Consider the following 23249-nt stretch of genomic DNA (forward strand, 5'->3'; position numbering starts at 1 on the left):
TGGGAGGTATGAGGAGGTGACATTGTGGGCTCATCATCACAACAGACAGAGCAGGTGACTGAACTCATTTCAGGTGAAGGCAGAAACCAGAAAGTTTATTGTTGCATGGCTCCCCCTCCGAGGACTATAGGGATTAAACCTCAACAGTCATAACCTTCAAAGAAATGGTCCCCTCTGGATATTTGACATTTAAGGTTCAGTGTGTAGAATTTAGTGACATCTAGTGTTGATATTGCATGTTACAGCTGAATACCCCTCACCTCACCCTCCCCTTCCAAACATGAAAAAGAACCTGTGGTAGCTTCAGTTTTCCTAAAAACTCAAAAGGTGTTTAGTTTGTCCAGTCTGGACTACTGTAAAAAATGGCGGCCTCCGTAGAGAGGACCCACTAGAAAACTACGATTCGTACAATTTAGATGAAACGAAGTAGTGAAAACATCATGAGGATTATTCTACATTAAATTTCTGCCTATAGATCCTGTTCATCTAAATCTTACACACTGGACCTTTAAAAGTCCTAATGGCAGAAATATGTTCAGACAACTCATCCTCAAAAACACACACACTTCAACCTCCATGTGCGTTGTGTTGTGTTGTGTTGTGGGTCCAAAAGTGTCAATCCAATGCGATGACACAAATTCCCACATGGATGATCACCTATGGGGGACTGTGCTGATTTGGTGAGATATTCGTGAAATGTGATGTCTCTTGTGTAATCTTCTGTGTTGTCGACGTGCCTTTTTGTCATTGTTCTTCGGTGAAGGACACAATGTGTTCTTCTGTGTGGGTGTGTGAAGTCTGCACAGATGCTGATAACAGGGGGCATGAAAAAACAAAAACCTCGGTGTTTTGATTTGCCCTTTAGATGGCAGTGTTGACTAGTATGAAAATTACAGTAGCTGAACAAGATTAATAATAATCCTTCATGACCTGTACTGGATGGGTAAAATCTGTTTAATGTTCTTGGACAAAACTGAGACTTTTGTGTCTCTTTTTGTTCAACCATTGAACCATTAGAGGTCAGATTCATAACTGTTGATTGAAATGTTTTAAACTGGGATATAAAGTTGTGATAAAGTTCTTCTACAGGAAATATTGGAAAAAATCGTTATGAGACACATTGAACTAATGAACAGCAGAATTTCCTGGTTGTTTCTGGTTTTAATAGTGAGATGTTTGATTGTAAAAGGATGTTCGAACCCCAGCACGGCTGTTCATGAAGCTCCGCCCCATGGGCTGAGATGAGACTTTTCAAAATCTGAAAGCGGTTTGTTTTATGGGGTGGAGACTCAACAATTACCTTACACGTGTGAGACAGTCGGGAAAGTCCCACGAGCTAAATCTGAATCGTTCTTTACGAATCTCTGACTGGAAATGATTTGAACCACGCGGGCGTTTAAGTTCACGAGTTCGTTAAGTATAGAGTCTCCAATCCGGGGGGGAGGTGACCCATGCGTGTGGATCCGCATGTTGTAGAGACTTCACCCTCTGGTTATAAACCCTTCAGATCAGAATGAGTGAGATTGGAAACATTAAGTTTTGAGTTTAAGGCGATAAACGTGGTTGACCTGGTTGTTCTTATCGTGACTCTTTCGCCCAGAGGTGATCGTTCACCTATGAGACCAGACGAGTCTCCGCCTCACTCAGTGCTTGAGAGAAAACTTTGTCGAAGAGACTAATATGAGCGAGGAACCAGCGCTGGAAGATACTAAACTTAACCAGGGTCAGACCAAAGAGGACCATGCCCAGCAGCAGCAGCAGGAGGAGGAGGCGGGGGACCCGACGCGGTGCGCCGACGAAAACAAGCTGAAGGACGGTCATGAAGCGACGCCGACCACCCGCCTGTACCGCCGGCGCTGGATGATCGTGCTCCTCTTCAGCTGCTACTCTCTGTCCAACTCCTTCCAGTGGATCCAGTACGGCATCATCAGCAACATTTTCATGAAGTTCTACAACGTGGACGCCTTCACCATAGACTGGATGTCCATGATCTACATGCTGACGTATATTCCCTTCATTTTCCCGGTCACCTGGCTCCTGGACAAGCGGGGGCTGCGGGTCATCGCGCTGATGGCCACCACGCTCAACTGCGTCGGGACGTGGATCAAGGTGGCCAGCGTCAAACCCAACCTGTTCGCCGTCACCTTCCTGGGCCAGTCCTGCTGCTCCCTGGCGCAGGTGTTCATCCTCGGGATGCCGTCGAGGATCGCCTCGGTGTGGTTCGGCTCGGAAGAGGTGTCCACCGCCTGCTCCATCGGAGTCTTTGGGAATCAGGTAAGTGAGCTGGGAGGCCAACGCTGTCTTCTCGTCTGTGAATTCAGGTCAAGTTTGGTCTTCACCTACTTGATTACTCATTTAATCCGTAGGCCTGTGTACGAGCTACACTCACCACCAGTGATTTGGGCAATCCCACATCTATTTGGCACGTCTGCGTAATTACGCACGTCCAGGCGACCACAGTGCTTCTCTTGTGCGTCCAGGGCTTAACGCTGTTTACTAAGGTCGTGAGAGAATGAATGGGAGCAACACACAGTGACGCATGCAGGGAGAGACATGGATTTATACTGAAATCACATGACCCTCCAAACAGACAAAATAAATCAATAAGAGGAAGACTAAACATGATCTCTTATCATGTTATATGTGCTAAACTCAATGGAGAAACATATCTCTACACACATAGTTTAGACACGTGTGATCACATTATCAGCATGAAACATATGGATGTGTGTTTTTCTAAAAGGCTCATTTTGAAACAATTTGCCTATTGTGACACTTTTCGAAAGAAAACTAAAGACAGTTCCACATTCGCGTGAATCAATTACAATAGTTAAAAAACTGAAAATCAAATACTTTTGAAAACATCAAAGTTGGGGAAAATCAACAGGCAATTTTCGCAGTTGATTTCCAGTGCACTTGGTCTCACTGAACGTTTTTCAAAATCTTAGTGGGAGTCTAAAAGTTTGAAGGCAGCCATATTTTTTTGTTTCGACACATCAATGATGAAAACACTTTTTGTGGTATTGTGAAACAACCATACACACAATCCTGTACACTCTTAAATGTATCCACACACAAAAACATGAACATGAAGAGAGCAACTATTGATACCATTTTAAAAGAAAAACTAATGAATCAATCAGTTGAAATCAATTGAAAGTGTGTAAACGGAAATCAGTTGGAAATCATGAAAGTGTGGCAAAGTTTGCTCAAGTTTATATATTTGATTTATGGGACAAATTACATAATATACAATTATTATTGGCTTTTCTGGTGTTGATGACCACTCTAAGTTCTTGACTTGTACAGTTTTTTCCATTCACCCATTCACCCATTCACACACATTTGTACAGTGCATCTATGTGCAGCTCTTTCTCTATCACACATCATTCATATATGCTTGGCACAGCCATCAAGGGGCAGTTTGGTGTTCTGTATTTTGCACAAGGACACTTTGGCATGCAGAATGGGGGAAACTAAGATGGAACAGCTGACCCTCTGGTTAGTGGACAACCCACCCTATGTCCTGAACCACAGCTGCCCCCCGAAGTCTGTTCACTGCAGCTCATTCAAAGTCTGAGTGGGAGTCATACAGTTGGCAGCCACATTTGTTTTGTTAAGTCACTTCAAAGACCAAAACATTTTTCTGGAATTTTTATCCCATAAATTTGTCCGACTGATCTTGTGAAACAACAACACACAGAATCCTCTACGTTGTCATTTAGTGTTTATCCACACACGTAAAACATGAATGTGCTGTTTTTGTATTCTGTTCATCTAAATAAGTCGCAGCAGCACAATTTTACCAGGCGCAGACAGAACAGCAAACGTCTGCATCATTCCACTGGAAATTTAATTTAAGCTCACGAACATCAGATGTAACCAACAAGATTTTGAACAAACAACACTTGAGTCAACTTCAGCATCAAAAGTGAAATGCGACTGAAAGTCATCGCTTAGCTCCGGAGAAGTTTGCTGTGCTTGTGTACTCTGGTCACCATGTGTGTGTCTTTTGGATGCAGCGTCTGTAAATAATAACAAACATACTTCCTACAAATCCTCCGTTGCGTGTGTCCAGGCACTTAAAAGCAGATGGCGATGCTTCAGCACGTGAAGTGTTGTTCTTCAGACTTAGCTTTAAAGGTTCAGTGTGTAGAATTAAGTGGTGAATTTGCATGTTGCAGCTGAATACCCCTCACCTTACCCTCCCCTTCCAAACACAAAAAAATACCTGTGGTAGCCCTCAATTTTTCTTGTCTTGACGACTGTAAAAAACATAGCGGCCTCCTTAGAGAGGACCCCCTCCTGATGTAAATATAAAGTATTTAAATATAAAAGGGCAATTCTAGGGTAAAGAAACAACAATTTGTACAATTTAGATTATTACACACCAATGAAAACACTGCTAGGATTAATTTATATTCAATTTCTGCCAATAGATCCCTTTCACCTATAGTCTTACACAATGAAACCTTAACATAATACAAACATTCCTTTAACACTACCACCGACCTACAGAGAGATTAGGTCTCAGTTTGACACAACTCCTTCAGACATATAGACAGATTAGGTCTCAGTTCGGCTTGTGACACAGGTTATCTTGCAGTGGCCAGACAGCCTTTATATCAGTACGTGTTATCACACCCCACTCCTCTGCAGGAGGGAACGTACGTCTGAGCATTGTCTCTAAGACAAAAGAAGGCTTCACTGTACATTTACAAAAGTCTGTGGTAGGATGCACATTTTAAACAGCAGCCGATACAAAGGGCTGGAAGCAAATGAATCTTCTGTATAATGCTTCCTGTAGTTAAATAATAACACAGACATGGAATCATTAAGCTTTTGCAGCAAATCCAAATCTTCCTTACATTCAAATGAGTTAACTTAATCAACACAAAGAAATGTGTGTTACAGTTTTCAGGGGTCACTGGACAGTTAACTAAAGATAATCCAGGGTCCGAGTAGGTGGGAGTGGTTTGAGTGTAATTGGCCGAACTCCTCTGTTAACATCACATGACAGGACTGAAGGTAACAAATATGTGGACGTGTGGTATAGATGCTCACATTCACTTAGCTGTGAATGGACAGGGAGCAGTTTGCGTTCAGGACAGCGAGCCGTTAGGGACACAAGCTCCGGCATCTCTCACTTCTCACGTTCCAGGAGGCCCCCCCCCCACTCTGGGACAGTCACAATGCCACGAAACAATACTTTGAAAGGCAACCATGCAAATTCTGAACTCGGTGGTGACGAGTGGCTGCGGTCCAAGGCTGCAAACAAGCTCGCTCCAGGCCTCTCTTCGCTGCAGTGGAGCCCGGGACCTCTGGGTAGAGCAATCTCCGTGGGTTCCCAGCTGGACGACATGGTGGGCTTACGAGGTGACCACGTGCAGCTGGTCCGGAAGCCAGAGACCAAACTGTACCACCGCCGCTGGTTCATGCTGTTTCTCTTCAGCGCCGTCTCGGCCAGCAACGCCTTCATGTGGCTCCAGTACGGCATCATCAGCAACATTTTCATGCGCTTTTACAACATAGACTCTCTGGCCATCGACTGGCTGTCTATGATATATCTACTCACATATATCCCTCTCATTCTGCCCGTCCTGTGGCTTCTGGAACACAGGGGCATCCGGGATGTCGTCCTCGTTGGTTCAGCCTTCAATTGCATTGGCGCATGGATAAAAATTGGTAGTGCAAGTCCTAATCTGTTCCCAGTCACCTTCTTTGGCCAGTTTGTGTGCTCAGTAGCCACTGTGTTTGTGCTTGGTATTCCCTCTTACCTTGCCTCAGTGTGGTTTGGAGAGAAAGAGGTCTCCACTGCCTGTTCCATAGGAGTTCTGGGAAACCAGGTTTGTCTGAATATCAAATTAATCATTTAATTTGTTCTCCTGCAGCAGGAGACTCATAGAGTTGTATGAACTGTCTGATAGCTGCATGTAGATTATGCAGCGCAGCACGAGATGCCAGAGTCACATAGGACTTCTAGTGTCTCAGTGTGAGAGGCCTGAGAATTAAGTTAACCGTTTCCTGAAACCTTCTCGTCCCACTAGGTCTGTTTAGAGGTTTGAATGTGAAAATATTGAGTCCCAGTATCTAAATTCTGTGTTGAATTAGTCATATGACAATGATGCCTTTAAAATATGTTATAGAGCAACCTTAATTTGTAGAAATATGATAATGTGGTTATCTAAGTCGATTTTACTCTTAGGCAAAAATGTTTAACCTCAGGAATGTTAAGTTAAATAAGTTACAGATAAGAGATGGAGAATTTTCTGAAATAAATGTATTTATCAATTATTTATATCAGGGTCTTAAAAATGTACATTTAAACCAGTCGCAAAGCAACAGTTTTGAATAATAAGTATTGAATCACTGTAATATGCACTTAGAACATGGCAACACAAGCAAAAATGGCTTCTACATCTACATGGTGTGGTTACACACGATCAGAATATATGAGCAGTGAGGTTTAAGCACCATTTTTTCTAATCCACTGTGATTTCATGTTACCTCAAAAACAACCATTTAGCTCTGTGTCCTCTCTTTCTGTAATTTGCGTTGTATGTGTTCCTCGTCACACAGCTGGGCATCGCCATCGGGTTCCTTGTGCCTCCCATGCTGGTGCCTAATGTGGACGACATGGACAAACTGGCTCACCACATCAGCATTATGTTCTACATCACAGCAGGGGTGGCGACCTTACTCTTCATCCTTGTTGTCTTCGGTAAGATAATATATTTTCTGCATGATTGTATTGATAGCACATTTGTCCGAGGTTTGCACCACTGAAATACCTTGGGTCCTCCATTCTCTGTCTCGTGGCTCTTGTCTTGTGAAGGTTCATTTAGATTTAAGAACTTAGTTTGACTCCACATTGTGTTTGTTAGTTGTAATCTTGTTTGTCAATGAACACACAGAAAACTTAGCTCGAGGTAGCCTTCATTGAGGTACTCTGTGGCTGCAGCCAGCAATTGTTTTCATTGTCAATATTTCAGACAGTTTTGTCAAAAAATACCTCCTATTATTATTTGTCATATTTATTGTAAATCTTGGTAGTTTGGTTTGACCACCAGTCAAAAATGGAAGTTTGATGCTGAGTTTACTATCATAGAAAACTGAATTCAATCAAAAACATCATCACCTCACTAAGCTTTCCCTCGTTACACTCAGACTTCTTGATGCCTTTATTTTTCTACTTCTCCATCTGAAACCAACATCTAAACATTATCTACCCAATGATGTTAAATGATTTTACAGCAGACCTAAACTCTGACAAGAAGCACGAGAGAAAACTGCTTAGCAGTGGATAAGAAAAGTGCTGACCATGCTGGCACCAACACAGAACCCCTCCTGAGGGGGAGGCAGAAAAGAAACTATTGTCGTAGATGTGAGGTCAGGAGAAGTGTCAATGGAAATGGGAACAAATGCACACAAGTGCTCTGGCACACTAAAATCTGTTTGTAAAATTTGTAAATTAAATGCTGCTTATAGATATATTTATTAAAATAGAGAAACTATAGTAAGAGAAGGACTCAAAGGAAGTGGTTTACATGGCATGACAAATGAGTGATGAGCTGTCAAAAAAAAATGCTGAGTTGCCTTGTATCTGCTACTTCTGCAATTCGACCACTATAGTCTTAATCCTACAATTCTACAATATAATCTTTTAGAATTTATGCTTTTAATTGCAAGTAATAGCTCACATGTTCAATTAAATCAGTTTCTGTACATTTGTATCACTCAAAAACAAGATTCGTGTGTTGTGTTATTTGGTGACGAGTCAGATGAATAATAAATGACAGCAGTAGATAGAGAACTGTGTGTTAACGACAGAGAACACTGGACAGAGCAGTTGTCAGACAGCAACGACGCGTATGAAAAAGCTGTTGTCCTGTAATGTCGGGGGGGAGGATGGAGGATGGCGGGTCGAGGCGCTCGTCGGCGTCCAGAAACACAAAAGCATGCTTGTGAGGGCATTCCATAGTAGGACCATGCACAACATTTAGACTGCATGAACTGTCGCTGTTGAATTTTGACTACAGTCCCCTCCTGTTGTTTAAAGTGCACCTTGATACGCAGACTGCAGCTCTGTCCATGTGACCATCGGAAAGTTGTTCAATGTGCATTTTTGAATCAGACACTTTTATGAGCCTGGTTCATGATTTATGAACCAGGAACCCCCGGTTACAGCTTAAAGGAATAGTTCAGTATTTTAATATTACACACATAGTAAAATGAGAGGATTGAAACCAGCAAAGCCAAATATGAAGCCACAGCCTGTGGACGGTTAGCATAGCTTTGCATAATGACTCGAAACAGGAGGAGGCAGCCAAACGGTTACAGAATTTACCTTCCAAGTGGTTGTTTTACAGGATGTAATTTGGTTTCTGAACAGATACATAACAGAATATGAATTAGATATGATTGCATGAAAGTAGGTCAAAGATGCACCTTATTTGAACTTTTATAGTTTCCGGTGTTTCCCCTCTCTGTTTCCCTCTATGTGTTGAAATAAGCTGCAAATCTTTGTGCTAAGCAAAGCAAAAATATTTCTGTGACAAACCCTCTTTATTTTCAAAAAGTCCAAATATGACCTCATCACAAAGTATTTGCAGTGCTTGTCCAAGTCTAGTTGTTCACCTGTTGAACAAGGTTGTTTCATTACAATTTAATATACAAAAGTTGAATTGCACAAAAAAAGACAATGACAATCATTTTGCAAACTCTTCTGTTAAGACATCTTATATTCTGACGTTTCATTTAAACACACTTGAAGGAAAGATATGCTAGAGGTAAAGCATAACAATACAGAATCCACCCTCATCACCTTGCTCTCCAAACAAATAAATTTCTATCTACCATTCATCAGGGCCCAGATTACTTTTACTTCTCCGCAACAACACTCTCCTCCACTTTAGGTCATGTGATGGACGTTATAAAGGCATGTGACTCGTGTTGCTATCGCTTACTCCAGCAAGAAAAACTCACCAGCTGGCCACAGTAGTTTCATGATGTGACGCATATACTCGCACACACATATCAACCCTCACACATACATGCGAGATGTGTGAGGGTTGTCCTGCTGGCCGGGCCATCTGTAGCCCCGCAGCAGGCCTGTGAACCTGTCAGCAGGATGGACTAAGTCCCAGGATTCACAGATTTGCATGAACTGTGTCTAAAGAGAGGTGAGAGAAGACGTTTTGGCTGCTGCCGTCCTCTGAAAGACACAGAGACAGTCTGCATGAAGACATAATAGAGTGGATTTGGTCGAGTGAATGAGAAGGATCCCCGGGCGTTTAGGGAGAATTAGCAGGCACAACCAAGTTTTTGAAATAAATATAAGTAAACAGTATGAGCACTGCTAAAGCTGTTTGAATAAAACTTTGCTTTCCCTTTGAATGACTCTGAATAAAGGGCGGCACAGTGGTGCAGTGGTTTGCGCTGTCACCTCACCGCATTAGAGGGACAGTTCACCGAACAATTAAAATGTACTCATTATCTACTAACAAGAGTTGGAACCTGACGGCCAGCCAAGGTCTTTCTGTGTGGAGGTTCTCCAGGTATGCCGGCTTCCTCCCACGGCCCCAAAACATGCAGGTTAATTGGAGACACTCCCCTAGGTGTGAATGTGTGCATGAATGGATGCTTGTCTGTGTCAGCCTCTGTCATACAAGACTGACCTGCCCAGGGGGTACCCTGCCTCTCCCCCAGTGTTAACTGGGATGGGTGGAAGAACATTGAATGACAGTGGCCTCTCATGCAGTAAAATGCAGCTGGGATAATGTGGAAATTACTGAGCCTGCACTTTTAGAGTTGAGAAATCTTTCCTCGCCATAAATCCTCAGTTCAGACTGACCACGGGGAGAAAAGTGCTGGCTTGGCACCAAGAACCACAAAGACAAGACATCTGTGTTTCTCCATGAGGCCTGAGGACGACCGCTTTCACCCAGGAGAAAGAAACGGGTCACTGAAGGTGACAGTGACTGGCCATTTGTCCTTCAGACGTGCATGGTGTCAAAATGTGTGAGTGTGTGAGCAGAGCTATACACTAAACATAGACTTCTCATATATACAGTGACACATGCATGTGTTCCACATTTCAGAGGTTTGCGGCCCTGTGCAACCTGTGACTATGGCTTTAGCCTGTTAAATCCCAAAACTTTCATTTTGTGACAATACTACTGTATGTGATATCTTCTTGTTCCAGATTTTTTATTTGCTTGGTTTATTGTTCTATCCATTTGGTAATATAAAATTACATTTCCTTGTTATAAGGGTTTGATAACGACATCTTAGAAATCATCAGCCAATTGTTGTATTTCAGCATTTTGTGTTTTTGTTTCTTTGTGCAATATTGACTATAATTACAATCACAGCACTGTAGATTTGAACGGTGGTTATTAATACGACATAAGCTTGAAATTATGAACTTGACCAATAACTGAAGATCTCAACGAGGTATAAGAAGTCACCAGAATGCAAGCAGACTGATACGACGTGCCTATTGCTGAATGACCTGTTCTCCTGTAACTGGCATTTTCATGTATATTTCTGAGTGAAGAAGAGTTTGCTGCTGCTTTTATCAGTGTGTGATAATCCTTTTGGTCTTCTTCTTATTTCCAGTCTTCCAGGAACGTCCCGAACTTCCCCCGACTAAGGCCCAGGCCACAGCTCGTAGCATCCCGCCAGAGCAGTACTCCTACACTGCCTCCATCCTCAGGCTGCTGCGCAACAAGCCCTTCATCTTCCTCATCATCACTTACGGTCGGTCATCATCGCTCTCGACAGTAACAGCTGTTAGTTTAAAGCATTGACTGTTTATAACGATGGACGACATGAAGCCAAAGCATCTTGATTGCCCCCTGGTGAGTGGCTGCAGTATACTTCATAAATCCAGCCTCCTCCATATTCGCAAATGAGACATAGACCAAACTGAAAATACTCGTCACAAGTATTTCTCAAAGATGGTTCCTGTTGGTGTATGTTCGAGAGTTTATTTTTCCAGGAAGTTCCAAATCACATCACCGGCATGAAATGGAAATGTTTGTATATTTTTGCGGAACTGGAGACGTGTAGTCGACCTTTCTATAAAATATTTGGTTTACAGTTATATAATGGGTATTATCTCTCATGGTAATCATGCACCACATCAGTCAGTGACTTTCCTGGATAATGGTTTTAATTATACATGTAAACCTCCTGTAGAAAAAACAGCAACCCTTCCTTTAAAGTTTAACAAGACTTTTTAACCTCATATTGTTGCACTGCACAGAAAGTCATCAATTATTCTAGATTCCAAAGACATGACAGCGAGTATGTGTCCTGCTCGGGTCCAAGGTTTGTTTATGGATCTGATAATGTTTAACAAATGGGTTTGATCGATGTGGCCCAAAGGTAAAGAAAGTTTATGATGTGAAAGGGACTCTGGGATATGAACGTCAGGCCTTATTTACTGATACCTTCTTAATTTTGCTTCTTAAATATATTCTTAAGGAGATTTCCCTAAAAAAAAAAAGCTCTTCAACTGCAGATTTATTAGCAACTGTATTTTTATCTACTATGCCGTCTGTCAAGTTTGTCCAGTTACAGCAGCTCTCACCAACAGCTGTGAGCTGTGAAAAAGGAAGTACTTTAACCTCCTTTTACCTGACTGTGTCGTTTCACGTGACCCAACATCAACGTGACTATTATTAGTGCGTCTCCCTGACCTTTTTGATTCCTGTATGTGAGCTTGAAACTTCTGATAACAATGTAGAGTCTGACATTTACCTGGGGTTGTCACACTCTGTCCTGCAGGCTGCAGCTTAACAGACAAATGTGTAATACTTTATTCTCTAAATCATATATGATATTAAAATGTATGTCAATTACCTTTTTATTGTATAATCAAGGTGTAGTTTCTTTGTCTGAGTTAGTGACTTTATCTTAAACCTTTGTTCAAGGAAAAAACGCAAACCTTTTATAGAAATCCTTGGATCGGGACGGCTCTTTGTTTTGGAAACCAGTGTGATTTGGTTCATCAGACAAAAGTGAAGACCATATTTTTCCACTGTTCATGTTGTTATATCTCATCATTCTGATGGAGGAAGTCGGCTCAGAGCTTCCGCACCAGGTTTCCTTAAAGTTATTTTTGTCCTGTGGCTTGTGGTGATCACTGCTTTACTTTGACAGTTGTTTTCCAAACCTACAGGTCTGAACGTAGGATGTTTCTATGCTGTTGGCACCCTGCTCAACCGTATGATCATTGAGCATTACCCTGTAAGTAAACACAACAGTGTTTGGTCAATCACACTGCCGCCAACGTTTTTTGGCACATATAATTTGTCATTTGAGGACCCGAAAAGTTGCATCTGCCTTGATATTTAGGAAAAAAAAGTATATTATATATGATAATACAGCGTAAGCAAAATTAACAGCTCAGATAAAATCAAGAGAAGCTTTCTGGTAGAAGTATGATCTGGGTTATTTTACCAGTATCAGTCAAATTAAATAAAATGAGATACAATAATAATCAAACAAACTACTCAGATAAAATAAGGAAAGGCTTTTCAGTAAAGGTGCATTTGAATGTCACATGACATGAATGAACTGCGCTGTTGACGCTGAGTTAAAGAGTTTATTTCGTCTTGAGTTTCAGTGAATGTATTAATAGTCCTGCTAATGTCATGAAGAAATACTATGACACTATATAGGTTCTATGATATGTGAATAAATATGTGTATAATGTTTCCTTTCAGAAGCTTTTCAGTCACTCTGACCGTCCTTTAACAGAATGTGTGGTGGAAACATTGAAGTGATGAAAACTATATCTAAACTCACACCTCTGCTCCTTTGTGTGAGCTGAAGCTGCCGTGCCTTTACTTAGTATGTGAGGTCAAGAGATCACTGGCCTTTATGATCTGTCTTCCTCGACCTTTCAGGGAGAAGAGGTGAATGCTGGGAGGATCGGCCTCACCATTATCATTGCAGGGATGGTCGGCTCTCTGATCTGCGGCATCTGGTTGGACAAGACTAAAACCTATAAGTAAGGCAAATGTCGAAAGAACCTGTTTATGGTCGTTCACCTCCTCATCTCACCACAGATCTTTAGTGTGTATGTGTTGGCTCTGCGTGTGTTAATCCAGCTGCAACACACCGCTCTAACAGTGACCCCTTGCCTCATGGGCCCTCTGGCCATGTAGCAACAGCAGTGTCCACCCTGTGGAGCTGGGGCTTCATCCAACCCCCTCTGTCTTATTTACCAGACTTTTGTCCTGCATATCAGGGAATGCAGTAGTTTTTGTTACTGACATGCAGAGACAAGTTTACTTCAGCACATTTTAATCTGATTCCACATTCCTGCATAGTTCTGCAGCTCTCTTAAATGCTGCTATCATTGATTTACAGTGAGTTAGGGAAAAGGTACCACTTATATAAATGTATATATATAATGAATAATGTCACTGTGTTACAGCCACCTGTTGAACAGCAGAATAATAACGTCATGATTCGGCCTGTTCAGACTTGAGATGGGACTTTGTGTTTGAACTACTTATTGATGTTATGGACTTATTGTATATTTGTGTTTTTTGAATTTGTATTCTGTGTTTAACAGTGTCTCTGCCTCAGTTTTGTTATCTTTTGTTTTGTCATTTTTTGTTTTATTTTGAAACTCTTTTTCTGCCCTAGCGTCACTTCCTGTTGTTTCCTATTTCCTTGACAACTGCACACTTATGCGTCCTCACCCCTGTGTCTCATAGTCTCCTTTGCTCTTTAGCATTTAGTCATTTCCTCCCTGTGTCTCCCATCCTTTTTTCAGTCTCAGTTTTGTATCCTCTGACTTCTTTTCTCACATATAACAGATTATTTTTGATACATATTTTCACTTGACATTTTGTTTTGTGTTGCCTGATATGGGTTCAGTTCAATGAAGAATGACTTATGTAAAGAAAATTAGTCCACTGACGATTTTCCGTCCTCTTGGGCATTGACAAAGACAAAAATTACATGTGGAGGTGTCGATGATATCATATCTGCTTTTAATATCTTTACATATTCAAACCACTGAGAAGTTGCTGTGGTCTGCTACAGCGCCCTCTGTCTTCAAATCATAATGACTATGCTTGATGTTGTATATTGTCTCTTGTGTGTTCCAGGCAGACCACTCTTGCGGTCTACTTCATGTCTCTGGTGGGGATGATCGTCTATGCAGCTACACTCAGTCTGGGACACCTCTGGGTGGTCTTCATCACAGCTGGATCTCTCGGGTATTCTGACGTTCATTCCTTCTTTCTTCTTTGGATAGAAGTGTGAGATGTATTTCAGCCAAAGGAGATAAAACTGAAATGATAGTTCCATAGAAATATATAGTGTTTGCTAAAAAATCATCAAAATACAGATAAGCTAATAATTACTTTATTTATATTTGCACATTCTTCAGACAGGGTCTCGTCCACAGCAGGTGAATAAAAGAAAAAAATCTGTCATAGATACAAACCTGCAGAAAAGGTTTTGCAACATGCCCTATTAAATTCTTACTTCCTACTGTGAAGTCTGTTATGTTTATATCCCCAAGTGCAATATTTCTGTTGACATTTGCAGCAATGATTTACAGCACATTGAGTTTATTTAACAGTCAACTTTGGCTAAGTTTTGACATATGCACTGTAGGATGTCAGGAAAATATTTGCCTTTGTACTGACCCAGTATTAAAAGTCAAGATACAAAGGGTCAAGGTAACTCATCCTCCTGTCCGTGGGAATCCTAACGGATAATCCACGATCTGATCTGATCGACACTGCTTTCTGGGGTACTCGTACTTACATATTCAAAACAATAGAATATTAAATCAATAATGCTTGAAATTAGTTATTTGATGCTATAAAAAAAACAGGATGACACATCATGATTGACAGCTGAAACTGACTTGTGATTGGATATCGGCGGGGTCTCAATACCACAGCTCCGTCCCCTCGATCCAACTTCGCACACTGCCGAGATGGCGACATTCACATCCGGGATATTTTGGCTATATTACTTGATAGTGGGAGTAAATTGAGACGTGTCTTCCATCTGTATACACAGTCTAAGGTTTAGACAGTTAAGTGGTGTTCCAGATGGTTATCAGATTACAAGTATGTTGGTACAGTGCATGAAATTAAAGGCTACATAGTTGGATAAAATAACAGTTAAAATCTCTACAGGGTGGAATGATCCAGTCTACTTCCATAACTCTCCTGTGTCATGGGATTAAAAACATATCTAGACGCCAGCAGTACTTTTACAGACAGTTAGAACTTTTATGTGGCTGTTTTGAAATCATAATAACACCTCTTCGGTCGCACAGATTGCTCTTCTAGGTTGGACTCACCCTTTCCTGTGAGGCACGCCTACATGATACTCCAGGCGTGTTCACATGTAGGTCAGGCACTTCCACATTCATGCCACTTGTCGAACAGAAAGCTTGTTTTGTTAATGGAGATTCCTTGAGCCACAGATGAAGAATCTAAGAATGTATATTTCTCTTTGTATTTCTGGTCCTCAAAACAACTCTCGGACAGTTTTTCTACTGTTTCAATGTCGAGTTTTTAATTGTTTAATTGATGCCACTAGACTGCTGTCAAAACCTGTTGTTCCTGTTTAATGTCATGACAAAAGCTGTAGTCTTAGATACTGGGAGGATGTTAACCTTTAGTCAATACAAAGTTTGCATTCTATTGTGAGGTGTGAACAGGGAGGGGCAAAGAAAACACGCATCACTGTACTGAGCTTGTGGCCCATAATTAATAATAATAATAATAATCCAAAATAAGCAATAGAGGGTGTATGATGACATTTAGATCAAATTAGTACCTTGTGTTATGGGGTAATGGAAGAATACTGAGTTGTTCACTGTCGGCCTAAAAACCACTAACATATATAACGTGTTTGTGTTTGTGTGGGTCCAGGTTCTTCATGACAGGTTACCTGCCGCTGGGCTTTGAGTTTGCTGTCGAGCTGACGTACCCAGAGTCTGAGGGAACGTCCTCTGGACTCCTCAACTGTTCAGCACAGGTACGACTCAGTGACTGAAAGGATCATCCTCAACAGTAGATTGGATTAGTGGTTTTCTTGCAGGTCGCATCAACATCAGTGTTGTAGCTTTGTTGGAATTCAATTTTACATACTAATTTTATCACTAAGATTTAAAAAGTCAGAGGGGTGTCTCAGGGAAGAGAGTTAGCCAGAACAGCGCTCCAGCTTTACGGCACCGTCACACAAACCCAAATGCGAAGTGAATACTGTGGGTCAAAGTTGAACTTCACTTCAATTTTCAATTTGCTTTGCGACAGGAAACATATATTTTATCGCCTCCTGGCTCAAACAGATTCGGTCCCTCACTGATGACCCTCTGCCACGGCCACCTCACCCACCTGTAGAGGAAGCTGCCACACACACACACACACACACACACAAACCAAATGGTCCCTCCCACACGATTTTCATAATAAAGGAAGTAAATGCATTTGAATACTGATTTGCATGTAGATTACCATGGCAACAATGTTTGTGTGGCTTTTCACCAGGGGAAATACTCACTAAATTTGTAACATGCAAATGCTGCAATTTACAGCCAAGCAAAAACCTGAGTGGAATCCCAGGTGCAAAGTGAGCATGTAAGAGCTTCACAGGACAAATCTGCAATCTGCGTGTGAGCAGCTCTCACAAAACATGTTGGTTTAACTATCACATGTTCTGCATGTGCAGGTGTTTGGCATCATATTCACCATCTGCCAGGGGAAGATCATCGACACCTTTGGCACGTTGGCAGGAAACATCTTCCTCTGTGTCTTTCTTCTAATCGGCACAATAATGACAGGTAAGAACTTTCTGTGTATTGAGTCATAAGGTCTCTGGTAACAACAAGCATCTGTGTTTGTGACTGTTTCTGCTTTCTGATTTTTACTCGTGTTTCCGTGGGAAAATGTCTTAAAATGTAGATGATAGTTACTGTGTAACCTGAGGGACTCTACAGAGCTGAATGTGGGGATTCAGACATTTACAAATACTTGGGAAGTAGTTTTTTCATAGCTCATAGCTTACAGTAAAGACATTTGGATCCTAAGCATCAGCTAAAGCTTTGGAGATCTCAGAAATTCTTTGATCTCCTTTAAAAAGTTAAAACTGTGCTGTTTTCAACTCGTTTTGGGACACGAGTGTGTAACCGCAGGCATTTCCTTGTTCCACTCTCCGTCCCTCTCACTCAAAAGTGAATGTTTTTCATTAACGAAGCTCCAAACCAAAGTTTCTAAAAAAAAAAAAAACACGTTAGAGGGAGGAGCTGTAAACATTTGTTGTTCATTGACTGAGTAATGGAAATTACTGCATCACTGAGATGGAAATAAACCTAGAGTAAGAAACTTCAGGCATTACAGGTTAGCCTCAGTCAGTACGCAGCCACTTTGCACGGCCCATTGAGGCTTTTATGAGCAATCAATAACTTTTTAAACATGCAGTCGTCAGTGAAGCACTTAACTTTTGAAAAGCAGCTCACTTTCAGCTCACAAAGGTCAACACAGTGAGCTACTGTATTTTGCAACTTGCTCAACTTTAGAACAAATGAGACTCACTCATCACCAGGCCTGTTTGAAGAAAGGCTTTGTGGGAAACTGTAATTGCTATAATCAGAAAAAGATCACAAATCATATGAAGCTGCTGAGCTGCATCAAGGTGAAATCAAATTGACCTACATATTGTGTATACTGAATAGTATAATTTAATATATAATCAATATATTCAGTTATAAAGGTTATATTTCTTGTGAATCCTTTTCTGTAGAGCCTGATTTATAGAGATTTCTGTGATTGCACAATGCAAAGTTTCATGTTAATTTGAGTTACACATAATGTGCTTCATAGTTTAGATTTTCATTTGTTACACAGTCCCTGGGAAATATTTAGCAAAATGTATTAAGAGCAGTGTACTCTAGTCACCTCTATTACGTCATGTGCATTTAAGGTTTATTTACAGCATCATGGTGGAACATAAATAATATTCTATTCTTCTCTCTCTTTCTAATGCAAGAGTTACATTATTATCTCATTCAAACTTTATCCATTCTCTGTTTGTTCCTCTGCAGGTTTTATCAAATCTGACCTGCGCAGACAAAAGGCAAACCTCATGGCCAAAGCAGCAGTAAGTGTCTAAAACAAACGAAATAAAGTGTCTAGCTTTGTTTTCTTATCAAGCAAATTTTCTGTAGAGGGATAACGGTGGTGGTTGTGTATTGTGGGATAGAATGTCCCAGTAGGAAAAGCACTGGTAAAGAATCAAATGAACCCACTCGTTCAACAGGGTCCTGGTTTAATACGAGTTACACTGCCATTCATTAAGCAGATGTCATTAATATTATATTTCTAATGTTATGAGAAAAACCAGTGCTCTTCCTATCAAAAGAAGGCTGTGTTTTTGTTTGCATGGAAGGAATGTGGTCAAGGTCACAAGTCGCATCTTGTGCTGCTTCATAATAACACACTCCATGCTCCCTGTTGTGTCAGTGTTCTGCTGTTGTGTACAACACTGCTGCTGCATATCTGCCGTTTCATAGGTAGAAGTTATTTCATGAGCAGGGAAATAATATAACAACAGATTGAAATCATTGCTCTGAGAAAGGACGGTTCAGTAAAAGAAATTGTGTGAAGCAGCTCTGCCTGAAGGAGGCGACAGGACTGTGGTTAGTGATGCCTCGGTGAGCCTCTAAGCTCTGTGGTGAAGTTAGTGATGAGTGGTGTCAGGAAATCAGTCAAATCCTACACATGGAACATAAAGTGTAGGAGAAGATCTATAACACTCTCTTATCTGTCCATTAAATACGAAGCCAGGAGACGATTAACTTAGCTGAGAGACAGGAAACTGCTTGTCTCTGTTAGAATGTAACAAAATCTGTTTTCATGTACAGAAGAAATATAAGTCTGACTTACTAAACTGAAACACGGTCGATATTACCCATGATCCCCGGCTTCCTGAACCAGAGGAGGTGCCACTGTGACAAATACACCAAACTCTATTCAGAATTCTTCATATTTTAGGATTATTTGTTTCTTAGCTGAAGGTCGGAGATAGACACTTGTTTTTAATAAATTCTACATTTGTTTTTTAACTGATCTACAATTCAGCTTTACTCTTGAACTTACTGGAGCTGATTCGGGCTTTTTAAACTCCCTATTTCAAGTCATTGAACCTTCAAACTAACTTGTGAAGCTGCTATTTCAAGGTAGAATCTGATTTAATGAACAAACAGGAGAGTGGTATCAATCCTTTCGTGTCTTATCAAGAATATTGGTAACAAACCTAAAAGAGGGAAATCATTTGATTCCCAAAAGTTGCCTGTCAGATCAGATTGTGTTGAACTTCACCCCAGACTGGAGACACACCTCCATGAACCCAGAATGAGAAGTGATGAGCAGCTGTTGTTTTAGGAGGAGGGGCAGATGTCGGGACAAGACTACGGAGCCACGGCACTAATCTCCCAGCCGCAGACTCCTCCCTCTCAAGCCTGATCAATAAACCTTTCTGCTTCCTGCAAAAAAACAATCATCATCTTCAAATCATTGCTCGACACGCAGCCGCACAAAGGTAGGAGCACAGCTATGTTGATTACCCCCCACACCCTCCCTCACTCCCTCCCCCTTCCTGTTCTGTCTGTCTCACGCTCAATAATATGAATCAACACCTGCACCTGAACCTGCTCTTACCAGAACCACGATAAGAAAAGATGTTTTACAATGTGCATATAACTGATTGTGAAGTCCCCCTGTAAATGTTTCTATCCCTGCGTAGACCTTGTAAATCTTTATTGATTGACAGATCTATTTGTGTGTCCACAGAAAACATTTTAACATTTGTCACAGTAGGAAAATCACAGGTTTAAATAATAAATTGTTGAGTTTCGTGTGCATCTGGTTAACGAATACGATAATTAGCACTGTGGTAAAGTCAGCAGTGGTAAAGTAACTAAAGACACTTGCTCATGTACAGTTTCAGGTACTTGTACCTTGAGTATTTGAATTTTTTTGCTACTTTAGACTTCTGTCTACAACATTTCAGAGAGAAACATTTATACTATAGTTTCAAATTACTTTCATGATTAAGACTTTATAGTCAATAAATAAATAGAATATGCTTTGTTAGAGATTAAATAATAAAACAGTTCCACCAGTTTCATTTATCAAAGTCAACTTTATTGTAAATTCTGCCATATGTACAGGATATAAAGGGGATTGAAACGTCGTTTCTCTCTAACCCCTGGTGTTAGTTTTGATCACGTTAAAGCAGAATTCCTTTCCATTATTTAAATAAAAAGAAATGATAGGGACCCCTAGTGGGGGGAAAACCCAAATGTTGGGACCCACCGGAATAACAAACAATTTGACAAGTAGTTATATTCACCTCAACCAACAACAAAATACTTATATTAATGCATGAGTATTACTCTGATTACATCATCTAGTATATAATGTATATATATTATTTAATGCCATAAGTGCAATTTTTCTGCAGAATAAGTTGTTTTAATTTTGATAATACCTTAAAGGTTCAGTGTGTAAGATTTAGGTGAAAGGGAACTATTGGCAGAAATTTAATGTAGAATAATCTTCATGATGTTTTCACTAATTCGTTTCATCTAAATTGTATAAATTGTAGTTTTCTTTACCCTAGAAAAGAACCTTTATATTCAAATACTTTATATTTACATCGAGGGGACCCTCTCTACGGAGGCTGCCATGTTTTTACAACAGTCCAGACTGAACAAACTAAACACCTTTTGAGTTTTTATGACAACTGAAGCTGCCACAGGTTTTTATTCATGTTTGGAAGGGGAGGGTGAGGTGAGGGGTGTTCAGCTGCAACATGCAATTTCAACACTAGATAATTTCCTTTTGTGACGTTAGGAATAAGAATGAATTAACGATCCTTCTTTGATGTATAGGGACCTACCGACTGCCATGACGGAAGCCTGACCACACCTACTATCATCAGAGAAGCCCAGTTGTAGACACTTACACACTAACAAACGCTTGGAGAACAACAAAGATTTTCCTGTTGCAGTGTAACAAACAAACTGACATAGAACACATCAGGAAGTGACTTCCTTTTTAAAAAGAGTTTAATATTTTAATATTTTTTTAGAAAATGTTGAATGAAATCTGATATTTCAGCATAAAAAAATCCATTGTTCATAAAAATATTTTTTTATATTTAAATGTTAAGGAAATGCTCTAAAATCGAAACTGTGAAATGTTTGTTTGTGTCTTGACAATTTTACCTGTCAGTATTTTCAGTGTGTAGTTGATTATGTGGATTATAGATAAGTAGCAATTATGAATTGACATTAATTTTGTCGTTGCATCAACATTCAACTGTGTAAAAACATTATACATATTTTTTATGAATGATTTTTGTAGAAAATATTAAATAATTTATACAGCTGTGTATCAAAGGCTTTCTGATCAATGGCTCACAAGGAGTAAATACTGATGACATCTTTGCGCAATGTGTGTAATACCTTTCATGTTTACATGAAATAAAACTGTTTTATCAGTGTCATGGTTTATATTATTTTTTTATCTCATGGTGAAACTAGATTTGAGACCCAGAGAACATTGTAAAACCATAACCCAGCATGTCCACCACACCCAATACTAGTCATGTATCAGAGTGTCATAGTATCATAACGTTATCATGATGCAGATGCGTCTGATTACAGTGTCGGACAGTTTTCTCTTTCAGCACACAGCAGTTATCTCTCGGAACCACAGCATGAAGTCATATTTGAGATATTGATCAGAAGATTTATTGTTTATGGAGGTTTACTAGGAGTTCATGTAACCTTTGCTATATCATGATGTCTCAAGGCTGCCAACAGGAAATTTCTTCTAATTTTCATCATTTATCGTTTCAACTTGAAGATGAACTGATTAGATTTCCGTGAGGGGTGAAGACGGAAACTGGTAGGTGGAGGCATTCAACGACAGAGCAGTCATTCTAGTTGTATTACCAATAATTGAATCCACTCACAGATGTGGATGAAATGTTTTAGTCAAATTTGAGAAAGTGAATAAAGACACTTAAGAAGTGCGGCCCAATAAATTAAAAAAGCTGCTGTGATTTAAGATATTTATATGATGCAATGTTTATACTACCCATGAATGCCCCACCTGAAAACTTTAATTTGTTGTTTAATGTATTAAACTAATAAAACTAGTTTCATCACTTCCTCTGTCAGAGCGATGCAGATTGAGCTCTGACAGTCTAATATAATGCAACTTATATCTATGTAGCACTTTTAAAAACAGGGTTTCAAAGTGATTTGACAGACAAATCCCCCTGCTACTGGGTTTTGATAATATTTTTGTATAGAAATCATTCTAATATATGCTATATAAATAAATACAGGGCTGTGTGTACAGCTCCTGGTCACAAGGTGGCAGCATTGCTTCATATGACTCCCTCTGATGAGCAAAAGGGCCCAGAAGGATTCAAGTGAAGGGCTCAAAGGGAAAACATGATCAAAGTTCACTGAGGATAGAATTTGAGTTCTCTGTGTCATATTAATTGTTTATTGATTTCTCTGATCAGAAATTAGAATCCTGAATAAAGGGCAGAGAGGAGAGAGAGCAGCAGTCACCGTCTGAATAAATGAGGACATGAGTCTTCTCGCTGGCATAAAGAGATAAAGTTGCCTCGGAGCAGCTCCATCATGACATCATCCTGACTCGAGGCCAGTCCTCAAAGAGCAGAATGATTCTCTGATGATCTCATTGTTCTCCAGTTTAGCTAATGACCCGTCCTCTGCCATAGATTGATTGTTGAAGTTTTTTTATCACGGCTTATTTTCTCCCAGTGCTACAGACTCATCAGCGCATGGATCTGTGGAAATATCAGATTCATCACTTCGTTCTAAAAAGACATTTTTACATCTGCTTTGGAAGCAGGATGACAAAAAGGGCAAAGGCAGAGGAGTGGGTTCATATTTGGTTTCATGAAGACGGTGACATCATGCGTCATTTGTTGTGTCAACACTATTTATACCACACAGCAGAGTTTCCTTCTCTTTATGAGCTTCATTAATGCGGAATATATGAAGTGTAGACAGGAAGGTCATAAAAGGACGAGGACGAGCAGGGTGTGGGACTCACTGGGGAAACTCCTCACATGTAGACATGGATGTTTGAATAAGGCCTCTTGTATGTGTATGACATTTCAGAGCTACTTGGAACAACTTACTCTACATG

At 40.3% G+C, this 23249-nt stretch overlaps 1 protein-coding gene and 1 long non-coding RNA gene across 7 annotated transcripts; one reads left to right on the forward strand and one right to left on the reverse strand.

The window, feature by feature from the left end:
- Positions 1 to 66: 66 nt before the first annotated feature.
- Positions 67 to 2523, reverse strand: LOC138405660 (uncharacterized). The gene is made up of 2 exons (XR_011239462.1): positions 2390 to 2523; positions 67 to 2309 (listed from the first exon to the last, which is right to left on the reverse strand). It is a non-coding gene; the product is annotated as an uncharacterized lncRNA (long non-coding RNA).
- Positions 676 to 21558, forward strand: flvcr2b (FLVCR choline and putative heme transporter 2b). Of its 6 annotated transcripts, none has more exons than XR_011239461.1 (11): positions 676 to 2274; positions 6580 to 6721; positions 10621 to 10761; positions 12188 to 12255; positions 12918 to 13021; positions 14133 to 14243; positions 15924 to 16029; positions 16723 to 16834; positions 18095 to 18150; positions 19376 to 19590; positions 20945 to 21558. XR_011239461.1 is itself a non-coding variant. In XM_069515565.1 (10 exons), exons 1-10 carry the CDS (start codon positions 1681 to 1683, stop codon positions 21008 to 21010), a joined length of 1500 nt encoding a protein of 499 aa, XP_069371666.1. In that variant the 5' UTR covers positions 676 to 1680; the 3' UTR covers positions 21011 to 21558. The 6 variants fall into 6 exon arrangements, 2 of the variants coding, with proteins under 2 accessions (XP_069371666.1, XP_069371664.1); XR_011239459.1 differs by having other exon boundaries at positions 19434 to 19590; XR_011239460.1 differs by lacking the exon at positions 676 to 2274 and adding an exon at positions 4474 to 5846.
- The last annotated feature ends 1691 nt before the right edge of the window (positions 21559 to 23249 follow it).

Source organism: Paralichthys olivaceus, chromosome 19 (assembly GCF_024713975.1).
Source record: "Paralichthys olivaceus isolate ysfri-2021 chromosome 19, ASM2471397v2, whole genome shotgun sequence".
Taxonomy (NCBI): domain Eukaryota; kingdom Metazoa; phylum Chordata; class Actinopteri; order Pleuronectiformes; family Paralichthyidae; genus Paralichthys; species Paralichthys olivaceus.

What these genes read in the sequence shown, in the direction of transcription:
- flvcr2b (XM_069515563.1), top strand. Translation starts at nt 5,193, where the DNA reads ATGCCACGAAACAATACTTTGAAAGGCAACCATGCAAATTCTGAACTC. An exon ending in CTTCCTCATCATCACTTACG is followed by an intron (nt 10,762 to 12,187) that starts GTCGGTCATCAT and finishes CCAAACCTACAG; the next exon opens with GTCTGAACGTAGGATGTTTC. An exon ending in TCCTCAACTGTTCAGCACAG is followed by an intron (nt 16,030 to 16,722) that starts GTACGACTCAGT and finishes CTGCATGTGCAG; the next exon opens with GTGTTTGGCATCATATTCAC.